At 53.6% G+C, this 12,453-nt stretch overlaps 4 protein-coding genes across 4 annotated transcripts; 1 reads left to right on the top strand and 3 right to left on the bottom strand.

The window, feature by feature from the left end:
- Window positions 1-299: 299 nt before the first annotated feature.
- Window positions 300-3,050, top strand: POSPLADRAFT_1050701 (hypothetical protein; the record flags this gene model as incomplete). Its single annotated transcript, XM_024480042.1, has 8 exons — window positions 300-856; window positions 913-1,182; window positions 1,238-1,288; window positions 1,387-1,464; window positions 1,495-2,123; window positions 2,206-2,400; window positions 2,480-2,776; window positions 2,851-3,050. The coding sequence occupies 8 exons, from the start codon at window positions 300-302 to the stop codon at window positions 3,048-3,050; spliced, it is 2,277 nt and encodes a 758-aa protein (XP_024333295.1).
- Window positions 3,051-4,662: 1,612 nt separating this feature from the next.
- On the bottom strand, window positions 4,663-7,023 carry POSPLADRAFT_1160005 (hypothetical protein; the record flags this gene model as incomplete). Its single annotated transcript, XM_024487488.1, has 5 exons — window positions 4,663-4,856; window positions 5,070-5,700; window positions 5,751-5,844; window positions 6,067-6,234; window positions 6,590-7,023. The coding sequence occupies 5 exons, from the start codon at window positions 7,021-7,023 to the stop codon at window positions 4,663-4,665; spliced, it is 1,521 nt and encodes a 506-aa protein (XP_024333294.1).
- A 1,139-nt stretch (window positions 7,024-8,162) lies between these two features.
- Window positions 8,163-8,985, bottom strand: POSPLADRAFT_1062647 (hypothetical protein; the record flags this gene model as incomplete). Its single annotated transcript, XM_024481540.1, has 4 exons — window positions 8,163-8,319; window positions 8,386-8,629; window positions 8,693-8,813; window positions 8,866-8,985. The coding sequence occupies 4 exons, from the start codon at window positions 8,983-8,985 to the stop codon at window positions 8,163-8,165; spliced, it is 642 nt and encodes a 213-aa protein (XP_024333293.1).
- A 1,396-nt stretch (window positions 8,986-10,381) lies between these two features.
- On the bottom strand, window positions 10,382-11,883 carry POSPLADRAFT_1159937 (hypothetical protein; the record flags this gene model as incomplete). The annotated part of the gene is made up of 9 exons (XM_024487481.1): window positions 10,382-10,495; window positions 10,557-10,646; window positions 10,727-10,782; window positions 10,834-10,909; window positions 10,973-11,166; window positions 11,225-11,298; window positions 11,361-11,396; window positions 11,453-11,595; window positions 11,749-11,883. 9 exons carry the CDS (start codon window positions 11,881-11,883, stop codon window positions 10,382-10,384), a joined length of 918 nt encoding a protein of 305 aa, XP_024333292.1.
- Window positions 11,884-12,453: the final 570 nt, after the last annotated feature.

Here is a 12,453-nt window from a genome sequence, read left to right as displayed (position 1 = left end):
CATCTCTTGTCTTGAACATATCCCGACACTCGCCGCGCATTCTCACCCCACCGCTCTGTCTCGTGGACGCCGCACACGACCACAGCCGTCTGCCCGCGCTTCGACTTCTAGAGGCTGACGGTTGCAATCACAGGTCCGGACGTAATCCGACGCAACTGCTGCGGCTCCGCCCACCACTTCCGCTGCCGTACAAGCCGTCTCTGTATGTCCTCCTCAGCCTCTCCCTCTAGCCCATTCTCACCGACCGCCTTCTGCCATTGCCAGCCTCCTGCCTGCGGGCCCATGTCCTGCTCTGCACAATGACCCTCCGCCCAGCAGCAGACTACATCGCCCTTGCTCCTCTCTCCGGCGGCAATGGCACCAGCCTGACCGCATCGCGTGCCGCCTCCCATACCCTCGCGTATCTTCTACGGCGGCGCGTTCTGTATGTCGTGTTGTTCGGGAGCGCCCTCCTCTCCCTCTTCGTCATCCTCCGCGGCGCACTGCACGAAATCGACATGGACATCGATCTTGACGAAGACCTCCTCGATATCGATCTCATGGACCTACTCCCGCCGAATACGTTCGAGTCGCTCCGTACTGCATACCTACCCTTCCGTGCTCCTCGGACACAGGTATCGCATAATGTGACGCTGCTCCCCGTGCGTGAGCTTAGCGGAGAGTGTGTTGAGGCTTACTTCAGCGAGGGTGCACCCTGCGGTGTATCAGGCGGGCAGCCAAAGCTCGATTTTCTCTGGACTTGGGTCAATGGCTCCGACCCGCTAGAGGATCAGGCAAAGAAGGCCGCGCAGGCCGCATTCGGTCCAACAGACCCCTGGAGACCCGCTGCGTCTGGCACGCAGGCTAGGATGTACCGGTGAGTTCCACTATCGTCCATCATACGGCCATTCGATTAATAGCCCGCATTTGTAGAGACCACGACGAGCTGCGACATTCGTTGCGGTCTGTGCTCGCAAATTTCCGGGGCTACGCAGGGCGTTTTTTCTTGCTCACCGCCGACTTTCCTTTACCGACAACAACGCCCAACTTGACACAGGCACTGCCGCCGGGCTGGCGCCTGGGCCAGATTCCGCAGTGGCTGGACATAGAAGCACGGACCGCGTGGGTAGACGGGGATGTGGGTCTGCAAGTTGTGCACCACGCGCAGGTCTTTCAGCCATATTTAGGCACGAATTTCAACAGGTGAGTGAGGAGGTCCTAGGACAAGATTGCTGATCGCTGAACTGTGTGGTGATAGCTTGGCGATCGAGAGCCAACTTGGGCACGTTGATGCCATTTCGGACCACTTGTGAGCTTCTCTTACCTCGTCTGCGCCATCGCACCGCCGCTGAGCCGTCTCTCCGTAGTGTATACATGGTAAGCCCTTTTCACGCAGCGTTCTTGCAGCCCCCTGAACCCACCTCGCAAAGAACGACGACCTGTACATGATGTCAGCCATGAACCCTGCCAGCTTCTATACCCCTGGTAAGTGATTTCTCTGTTTTCCCTCTATAGTGGCTCACCTGTTACAGCGTACGGCGTCGTGATTTACCTCCAGTCAGACCTCATGGTTGCGCCCACCCGTCCCAACGCGAAGACGCAGGGCGAGTGGCGTAGCATGGGCGAGTCCAACTACATACTCAGTGCGTTACTCTTCTTCGCCCCCTTCTCTCTTCTCACCGCCCTTTCCGTAGGCGAACGCTTCGGCCAACGGCATCGGCCATACGTCGTGCACGAAGCCAAGTCCGTGTCCCGGCCCCTGCTCGCTGAGGCTGCCGCGATCTGGCCCACTGCTTTCGCGCGCTCCGCGACGCACGCGTTCCGCGAGACCGCGGGGCCCGGCACCCCGTCGGACGTGAACACGATGTTCCTGCACGCGCACATGCTTGTTGAGCGCGCGCGCGAGGCGCTGCTCTGGACGTGGGTTGTCGCGCACGTCGGCACGCTCGACGACGGCTGGGGCGACGCAGAGGCGCGGCAGGCGTGGGCAGAGCTCGGCGGCGCGTGGGACGTACCCGAAGGGGGCAAGCGCGAGGTGGAGGTGAGGGCGGGGCGCCGGACGACGCTGGAGCGCGAGCGCGTGATGACCATGCTCGCGCAGGCCGGCGTGCCTGAGGGCCTGGGCAAGACTGCGTATGTCTTCTGTGCGTCTTCTATTTTCATACTGTCTCTGTTTGAGGCTGATCTAATATTGGATGTGGCTGTGGCTGTGGACCCCGTCGGCAGCTTCGTCCGACGGGTACGCGTACGCGACGCTCGGCACGAGGGGTCAGCAGAAGTGGCCTGCGTTCACGCCCGACGCGCCGGAGGACAAGCTGCCAAGTTGTCGCATCAGCTTTAGGCAGTGTTTCCCGGGGCACAGCCGCGCGTCTGAGGTGTTCAAGCACATTGCGTTCCGCGAGCTGCAATGTGGCGACTGCAGTGCGTGCCATTGCCTATGTTCGCTGTTCACGTTCCTTTCTGACGTCCCCTCCCACCCTTTGTCCATTGTGACCATCAGTCATCTCTGCGCTCATGCGCACAAGCGGCCCGCTTGGGCTCTCCACGTTCCTGCCCTCGCCCGACCGCGCCCTCGGGTCGCTCGCGGGCAAGCTGCCGTCCCTCCCTTTCGGCCTATCCTTTCCTGGCGCCGGCTCTGCATCGCCGGGCGACGAGCTCACAGTGGTCCCCCACCTGCCCCTTGTGGATAAGTGGGAGAACGGTGCGTTTGCCCTGCGCGACGTGATGGGAGCGACGGGCGAGCGGAACGTGCGCCGGTGGACTCTGTCGCTGCTGCAGCGATATCGCTACGTCATCGGTGAGTGCTCTCTTCCCCACCGCATCCCGCGCCTCGGCTCCCTCTTGTCTCGCAACGTGCTGACCCGACTGCAGCGACTACTCCCGCAATTTTTGAGCGCCTGCAGTCCCCGCGCCAGGCGGCGAGCATGCTCGCACGCGTCGACCGGAACAAGGAGGCCGCGCTGCTCTGTATCAACGACGATGTCGTTAGCGGCGACGCAGAGGTCGCAAAGACCTTCCGCGAGTGGCAGGACAAGCACTGGGGCACGCGGGCAAAGTGGGAGAAGTCATAGCAGCGAGCCTAGGAGGTCGCGGTACTGTACTATAATGACATGCGCCCGCCCGTCGCGCCGAGTGCGTCGCCGCGGGGGCTGGGCTGGAGGGCGGCGCGTGCTGCTGGGCTGTCTTTGTGGGACTTTCGATCTGTGTGCTGTGTGCGTTAGATGCTCGATCTACTCGGGGGTTGACTAGTGACTTGCTGTACAGTATACATGCCGTCCGTGCGCACACACCATAGCTGTTGTTTGATTTGGGGGCATTCACTTATTGGGGCAGGCCGCCGTCACATTCTCTCACGGCGTCGTAGGCAGTAGTGTAGTGGATTTGTACATTATGCATTAAGTAGCGGGCATAGGGGCCGTTCTCACACCTCATCAGAGCGCTAATGCACGTCTCAGGCTGTTACGGAACAGTATATTCTGGAGGACCGTCGCTACATAGTCTGCCCGGACCATAAGACAGCAATTCGAGCGTGCTAGCACTAGCCGGCTGATGGCCGGGTGTTGTCCGGGACGATCTCATCGGTCCTTTTATACCAGCAATGCCTCTGCTACTACGGCTTTCAACATCACTCGAGGAGAGTGGAAGATCAAAATACAACTATGTATTGCTAGTGAGCAGACGCATTTTGTGTGCTCCCCATCTCTGAGTCAGAGCCTGCGTTCGACACACTACTCGGCTGTCTTACAATTTGCACAGCTCTCCCACTGGCTATTCTTGGCCCTTCCTATGACAACCAACTCGCCTGCAGTACATGGTGCGGGAGGTGCCACACCAAGGCTTCAGCACGACGCGTCCACGCTGTGTATAGATCGCGACGACGCGTTTCGAACATGGAATCGGTTACGTAACTCCGAAATCGTGTCTTACTGTCCGGACCCCCTAAATCCAAATAGACTAGACCGCGTGGTTGTTGCAGTATCGACGCGACGCGGTTTGTTCATCACGCGACTCGCACTAGTCTCCCGTAGGCAGACCATAAATATAACGAACTTTTTTGTATGGGGCGACGATCGTTATATATAGGTCTGCTTTAAAACACGCCCCTCGCACCGTAAGACAGCATTTCAGACCTGTTTGCGATTGCCGGTTGATGGCCGAGCGATGCCGTTGTTCGCCGACAGTTCTTACCGCTAGATCGGTTCCCTTGACCTGCAGCGCATACCAGGTGTCTAGGTGCCATGAGCATGAAAATAATCATATAGCCTGTTTTCTCTGAGCATGTTGGAGTGATAGCCAGAATGTCTACGCCGTTCAGCGCTTTGCAGACACCTTCGAGCTGAAATTCATGTGGATCATATGACAGGCTGTTGGTTACGACTTTGCGACTAAGGCACAGCTGGCAGGCGAGCTGACCTGAAAGAATTCTCTAGGAGGGTGGTCTAGCATTACAAATAAATACTAATATTATATTAAAGATGGGTCGGCCGGGTATTGCATTCTCTAGCAGGCAAGCATGTTGGACGCGTCCTTAGGCGCTGCGACGCGTCGCGTCATTCAAGATCTATACGACGCGTTTCGGAGATCAAAATGCTTATGTAACGCGAAATCGCGTCATACGGTTCGGACCCCTCAAATTGAGTCAGACTAGACTCGCACATATTGTGTGTATATTATGTAGCCAGTCTAATACCCGACAAATAGCCCGCTACCCCGAACGAGGAGACTCTCCTCCGATGCCGGTTGTTCACAAATGTTTTGTACCAGGGAGGTGGAGGAGAGTAAGGTCGTGGAGTTTGAAGGTGGACGGAGATTTGAGCGGATATCACAGAATTGTGGCTGAGGTGTGGCGCGGGGAACGGCTGGTATGGGCCCCCCACCTCCCGGAGACGGCGGGAAGGAGCCTATTGTGGAGTTTGGAAATGAGCGAGGACCAGGACTTGATCGGATATCACAGGATTGTGGCTGAGGTGTAGCGCGGGGAACAGTGGAGGAGAATAAGAATGAAGGTGAGCGAGGACCAGGGTTTGATCGGATATCACAGAATTGTTGCCGAGGCGTGGCGCGGGGACAGATTGGTACGGGCCTCCCACCTCCCGGTGACGGCGGGAGGGAGCATATTGTGGAGTTTGGATGTGAGCGAGGTCCAGGATTTGATCGGATATCACAGAATTGTGGTCGAGGTGTGGCACGGGGAACGGCTGGTATATATGTCATTTGGTATTCGGATAGGCCCTCCACCTCCCGGAGACGGCGGGAAGGAGACTGTGTCGAACCACCATGATCAGGCCCGGGGCTCAGTCCGAGCCAAGCCTGAGCCTGGCCCGGCCCCAGGAGCAGGCCCGCAAGGGCCTTGCGCCCGCGCAGGGCACTGGGCAACGCTAGTTGCGGGCGGTTCCCCTCAGATTGCCGAGGGTTGGTTGTGATACTGTTATCCGCATCTATGAGGGTACGTGTTCCATTCGCACGGTTGATGAGGTCTGGCCAGATATCCGGCGAGCGATACACTGATACGGTGGGCCTATCGTCGTTTATGTCGGGCTCTGTTGCACCTTCAGGTTCGGTTGTGTCTTCATGTTCAATCACGCCTTCATGTACGGTCGCGTCTTCATGTACGATCGCGTCTTCATGTACGGTCGCGTCTTCATGTTCGGTGGCGCCTTCTTGCTCGATCACGCCTTCACATTCGCTCGTGCCTTCATGTTCACTACCATCGCCGATAACCTAAACACTATGAGGCCGAATTAGAGTAAGGGTATGGCGAAGGCACATACATTTATGTGAAGCCGTCGGAAGAATTTCAATACATCGTTAAGACTTTCTTGTTCGACTTCCGGCGGCTGTGGCAGCGGCTCATTGCCAGGACGTCTATCCACAATATGGCGTGAGATTCGGTGAGGTACATATCAAATACGGGAAGAGAACGTGCATTATGTCTTCTTCGCCCATAGACACATGAGAACGCCCTTCGCATCTTGGACTGTAAGGCTCCTTGTCAGCCCATGAATGTCGTGTCCATCTAGACAGGGCTACGCTTACCAGTCTCGCCAACCATGCTCATCCGGCGATGTCAATGAAAGAGATCCACACCGAGGACAAACATCTCCTGTGGGGACGTTCATCGCTATGGTCATCGTGAACTCCGCTCCATCTGTTACCGTGAGTGTCCACTGTGGGGGGCGGATGATCCGCTCAAGCTCGTCACCCTGGTCCCGCGTAAGCACAAGTGACATGATGTAGTCGCCGCGTTGAACGAAGCTGTGACCGATCATTGCTTCTCTGGTATTTTTGCCGCGGAAGTGAACTTGTAACAAGTGATGAAAGAGCTAGTCCTGAGAATGAGGTAGCATCTCAAGCACAATGAACATCAGACGTACACCCCAATTCTTGAAATGCTCAGTGGGTAGCACCAAACGCTTTCCAAGAGCGTCCGTGACTCCGAAACTATTTCCTTCTCCACGCACGACAATCGGAGCTATCTGCTGAACCGTCCTGATAAGCTCGCGGGTATGAGTATCCATTCTGTTCGTCGTATCCTTGAACGACCACAACAGCATGTCTCTGTAGGCCTGGATTAGAAGATTCTCATAGTCTCAACACGGCATTTGCCTACCCGATGATAGCCATAAATTGCAGCAAAGCACCGCCCTGTGCGGCCTCAAGCTCTGTCCTGAACTTCGCTACGCGAGGCCTTCCTCGGAGGTACCATACAACCTTGTGATAAGTTCGCTTCGACAGGATCTTGCCCTTTTCTGTACCCAGGGTTTTCTCGTATTTACCAAACTTGAGCTGCCATTTCCGTGCTAGCTCCGTCCAACCCTTGATGTCTTGCTTTAAAGCGACAGCGTGAGGGCTAGCCGTCTCTGGGAAAGACGCAATCACTTCTTCTACGGCTTGCATATGGACACTGAACCGTCGCAAGTCAGCGGCGACATCTTGATATTCTGCAGTCGAGCCGCGTATTTCGTCAAGAGCCGTGTAGAGATCTTTCAGAACACGGGCCAGTTCAATGATATCCGTAACGGTGCCTAGAGTGACAACTGGCATGATTGAGAATGTGAGGGACTGAAAAGCGAGCTGGAATCATGGCAGACGAGCTGAGAGGCAGAAGTCTTAAGTAACCGAGACAGGTAAAAAGGAAATAACGGCGAGACAAGGGGTCACTCCTTCGGTTCACATGCCTTATGACACGCAACACGTGCCTGCGAGAATTGTAGTTGCTTGTGGGTCCACCCACATCGCTGAGCGCCGGTGATAAGCTGATGGTTTAATTTATGCAAGCAGGTGCAGCTGTTGAACGGACACATTATTGACTTGATAGAAACATAGCAGTTTACGAAACCTGGCCCCGATGAAAATCCTGTAGCATGTTTTGCCCCAGCAGTCAGTCATATCCCTCTTGAACAAGTGTAGACTTCACCTGTAGCCCCGCGTGATGCAATGTGACGCCGTGGGACCTCTCACGAGAAGTGCACTCTTGTTCCTTATCAAGCACAATTCTCTTCTCTTCTTCATGACGATGGATTTTAAATAGAATATAATGCCAGGAGGAGCATTTCTAAGACGAACAATGGATACGCAGGAATCCTGAACCAGCGACGTTGTTGGAGCCATAAGGAACTCATCGCCTCAGATAGAGTATGCGCACCCTATTTGGATTTGTGTTGTCGCGGAAATAGATAAAGACTGTTAAGAGAGAGATTGGAGGGTGCCGTTCGGCTTCGAAAAGTATCCAAGTAATTAATCACTGGACCACAAACATCAAACAGGGAGACAAGGTTTTTTAAAAAAGGTGCCGCCCAGATAGTAATTCCACCGCCACCATGCTAGCATTGATTTTTGCTTATAAAAACGGGTTAAGGGGCAGGCTCAGCGGCCCCCATGCTTGCACAAACGTTCCACAGGGGTAACCAAACTCGTGGTTTTCGAGGACAGGAGTTGAGGTGGACGAATTGGGAGAAACACACAGCGCACGAAAATATTCATCCAGACTGAGGGACTAAACGATAGCTAACGTTGAACTTCAACGAAGGAACATGAAGATCACTTAAGGTTTGATTTACCGGAAACATCCGAAGCGTCTGAGCGGCGAGACGCCACAACTTGAGACGCGTCTCCCACCGAGCCTGTCGACTTCGCCGGCCTTATGTCTAATGTCTTAAGATAGAACGATCCATAATGTATGATTAAGCTCCGACAAGCATGTAAGTCCCGCCAATCGGATCACCCATCCCTATGGCCCTGACGAACGCGCTCATGTCCCAGTTGTAGCGCGACGTGTTCGTAGTGATAAGTGTCTGTCCAGAAAAATCTGTGGGCTGTTCATATACAAGTAACACATATCTATATTTTGAGCGGAATTATATTCAGCCGATGTTATGATGCCAGTGTTGGACTAAGACTACGTACCGGTGAGGAGCTACACTATCGGGCGCAGGCGATACCCAACTTGACACAGGTTTAGTGAGATTACCGAGCAGGAATGCACCCAGCGGTGTGAAGTCTAGAGGCACGTAGTCGCCTCCTAGGAAGTGTCGATAGGGCCCAAGGTATGGGTCCGAGGGCGACGGCACATCAAGGTCCACCATTATGACCACAAAATCCTTCGAAAGAGCTGGCCCGACAAGAGCAAATACGGGCTCGAGTGCAACAGCTGGAGGATTAGTATCAGAACCAGTAGCAGCATGATATATAATATCAAGAGAAAAGGTCATACCAGCAACGCTCAAATTCGTTCCCGGTGTGTATAGCACGATAGATAGCGAGGACGACTCCTGAGGGAAGATAACTTGTAGGAACACACTGGGGTTGAAGGTGAGGTTGGCATCTTGTGGAATCTACACGGATTCAGACCGGTCCTAAGGGGACGCATGCAGGATGCGGACGTACATCGGCTTCGTAAAAGGCCTGGCGCACGTCAGCGAGCGTCAAGGAGGCATCTAGTCCGCGGACGAGGAGAGCATTGGTGAACAACAACAAGAAATTTATGAGAGGTGTAATGCTGAACATCTTGGAGCCTTGGATCAGTGGACGGACAAGTTAATGCTGCCTTCATATCGCCATTTATATACCTCGAGGATAGCTCTCTTAAGAGGCGAAGATCCACCTCGAGTGAAACTTCGAATGTTTTAGGGGGCCTGAACTTTTAACCTGCGGCGTCATAAAACCATGCTTGCATATAATGGCTTCTCTGGTCCTTTTCGGGCTTCCACGCCACTCATGTTTTGTTCCGCATTGCTATATAACAGGTTGGACCACCTCGGGTATAGCGATCTCGGGTGTAATTGGCCTCATTGCGATACTTCCATTCCTTCTACCTATTCTCGCCTTTGTTAAGAGAGTCTGGCCAGGTTCTATACCTCGCACATTGTGCATGGTACTTATGAGCAGCCCGATCTTCCCACAAGGGCTCTTTTCTAGTCCGAAAGCCACTGCACGAAAGTTTCACAAGTATTGAACGTTCACTAGCAGGTAATGGAAGCACAGCATGATGCACGACATACAAAATAAGAAATCGCACCCTGCCACTGGAGCGACATAGTGTCAAACCCGCTCAGCAGGAGGCCCCTGCGTCTGTCGAGGTCTTCTGTGACATAGATGGATAACAATTCACAGATCAGCACGCACGAGTAATGCGTATATATATTTAACGAATATAGAGACCTGCCCGCACCAATAGGACTGTTTAATCACGGATATCGGAAATGAAGACGGTTGTATGCTGAATGGTGGACAAGGCTTCGAGGCAGTCTACTTTCCCACCATTCATAGGAGAGGCTGGACTTCATATACGCATAGGCGGGCGGCGGGCCGGAATCGTGCGTTGATTCGGCAATGTGATACGTGTTCGCCTGAGAACATGTCGAGCGGGAAACATAGTTGCTCAATTCAAGGACGGAATCTGACAAAAAGACCGCGATGATGATACGGCGCGCTGAGTGAGGAAACAGCTCCTCGGTTGTAAACCGGGACACCGCAAAAATCCGCACTTTAGAAGTCAATGTTCGAAACGCACTTCTCTCTTGAACAAACCCGTCAGAGTCACTTCGGTTTTCCCTCAAGCCACTTGCACAGCTTCTTGCACCATAATAGCCCTGTTCAATTGTAGGTGACGTGTGATATGTCAGCGGTCATTCACATAGCTAGTGTTTCCATACCCTGCAGGCTACGATCATTGTTAATGTTTTGGAAGAATGCGTAATTCGTGTAGTTACATATTGGTGAAGCGTATGTTCCAATTTCGAGCTCGAGTATTTGGAGCGCCCACTTGTTGTCGATCGGATAATGGTTGATTTCGGAATGCCCATGCATAAAGTATTGTAATTTACTATGTATTTACTAAAGTAAAAGGAGTTTGCGATGAATGCAATGTCCACGAGCAAAGGCGACTTTGTTGGATGCACGGCTACTGCTTATAAGCCTTCACCTCTTCCTCGAGCCAATTCCACAACCTCTCGCCAAGTGCATTATCGTATGCTTCCGACCTGCAGGGTGCAACCCTCGCCGTGGGGACCAGATACTAGAAAAGAGAAACCCATCGATGAGTGCACAATTAAGGTGAACAATTAGACCGGCACAACCTCGCCATTGTGGTTCACTGCCTCGGGCATGGTACCCGCCCACAGCTGCGTCAGCGCGCCAAAGGGCGCAGGGCGCAGCGTAAAGTCCATCTATCAGAGGCACCGCCGGCAGCCGTCAGCATAGAATGTTGTCGAGCCAATAAGTCACCTACGAAATTGCGTGCTAGCACCCCGACTAGACCTTCACGGTCGCGTACGTGGCGTTGTAAGTCAGTCTTGATACCTCCTGCGGGAATCATCAACATTCATGATCCATAAAAGATAGGAAGTCACGCACCCGGGTCCAAGGAGAGGGAGATAATACCCTTGTCTGCGTACCGCTTAGCGATTTGCCGCGCCACCACGACGTTTGCCTACGGACATGCACTCGACAGTTAGAGCGGAGGACATTGTGGGGCAAAAGCGATAGGACGCACAAATTTGCTCTGGGAGTATAGCGTACTAGTGCTCAGCTTACGACGCGCAGGGCCGTCCTTCAGGCTTTCCCAATGGATGGTATCAAACATAGCAGCTGACGAAGAAGTCGTGATGATGCGCGCGTGGTGATCAGGGGACGTCTGTACACCAGCGAGCAGTGCAGGCATGAGGAGTTCGGTGAACAGGAAGTGACCTGCAAATGAGAAATCGTTAATATGCACATAGCATACATGCCACAAAGAAAAGCTTACCGACGACATTAGTTCCAAACTGTAAGTCGTAGCCATCGGCGGTTGTCATATCAATGGGAGGCACCATGACACCGCTGGAAGGCGGCCAACCATCAGGTCTAAGGACAATGTACAAGATATGAATAGTCAAACTTACGCGTTATTGAACAGGATATGTAACTCGTGCTCTTTGCTGAACGCGGCCTCAACATTGGACACATAAATCACAGGCTAGTAAGAGATACGTACCTCAAGAATTCATCTGCTGCTTTGCGTACGGCCGCGAGATTCCCGAGGTCCAGTTCCAGGAAAATGGCCTCTTTGCCGGTCTCCTCCTTCAAGCCTTTGATGGCCTCTTCTGCCTTGGACTTACTCCTTGCTGCTAGGTATACCTTTGCATTTTTTTCGAGGAGCACCTAGTCACACTGCGTTTGTAGCCTTTCCGCCCCAAACTCGACCAGAAGCACTCACCTTGACAGTTTCTCTGCCTATCCCAGCGTTCCCGCCTAGGCGATGATTAGTCTCGTCTGCAGTTTAACGGATACTAGAGCCAACGCACCTGTAACGATCACCACACGCCCTGCGAGGTCGGATATCTGGTCTGCTCTGAACGTTCCGCTCGGAAAGAGGATACGCCAAAACACCATGCCCGCATATTGCAGTTCAGTAAGGAAACCCATGGCTTTGAAGGGATGAAAGCAGGGTAGGGTCGCGGTAAGCGTGCAGCCTTGGATTTGGAGAGCTGTTTGTCAGGATCATAGGCACTACACTGTCGGCCTTTTCTATCATGCCCAAGTACCGCCGAGCGACGCGTAATCATTCCATGAAAATCGACATGTTCCCGGCGGACGAAGTAACCGCGGGTCGCGTTATCACTTGGCGGTCGTCCCGCTGCCGATAAGACGCGTCAAGGACACGGTCACGTGGAGCCTCATATTGCCGGCGACGGCATCGAGCGGCGCCCCGGGCATACCTGGCCACACGATGTTTGCTACGTCTACTCGTGCGGTGGACATATGTTTTACTGCCTTACATTGTGCTAGCGAATGTTGTTTGTGCTGCTTGGCCTCTGCGCTACTTTTTGGCTGTCTATTCCTGCCTCCCATCTCCCACAAAGTGGTCGCAACACACGCACGAGGCAGCGAAGTGAAGTCTGCAATTATATTTGGGAAAGTTGGCAATGGTATATATCCTTGAGGTTCCATGATACAAAACAGGCATCGGAATACAGCAGTACAATACTTACATGC

The sequence above is a fragment of the Postia placenta genome (genome assembly GCF_002117355.1).
Source record: "Postia placenta MAD-698-R-SB12 unplaced genomic scaffold POSPLAscaffold_23, whole genome shotgun sequence".
Classification (NCBI taxonomy): Eukaryota; Fungi; Basidiomycota; class Agaricomycetes; order Polyporales; family Adustoporiaceae; genus Rhodonia; species Rhodonia placenta.
The sequence above is the reverse complement of the archived record's forward strand: the minus strand, read 5'-3'. Positions and strand labels throughout refer to the sequence as shown.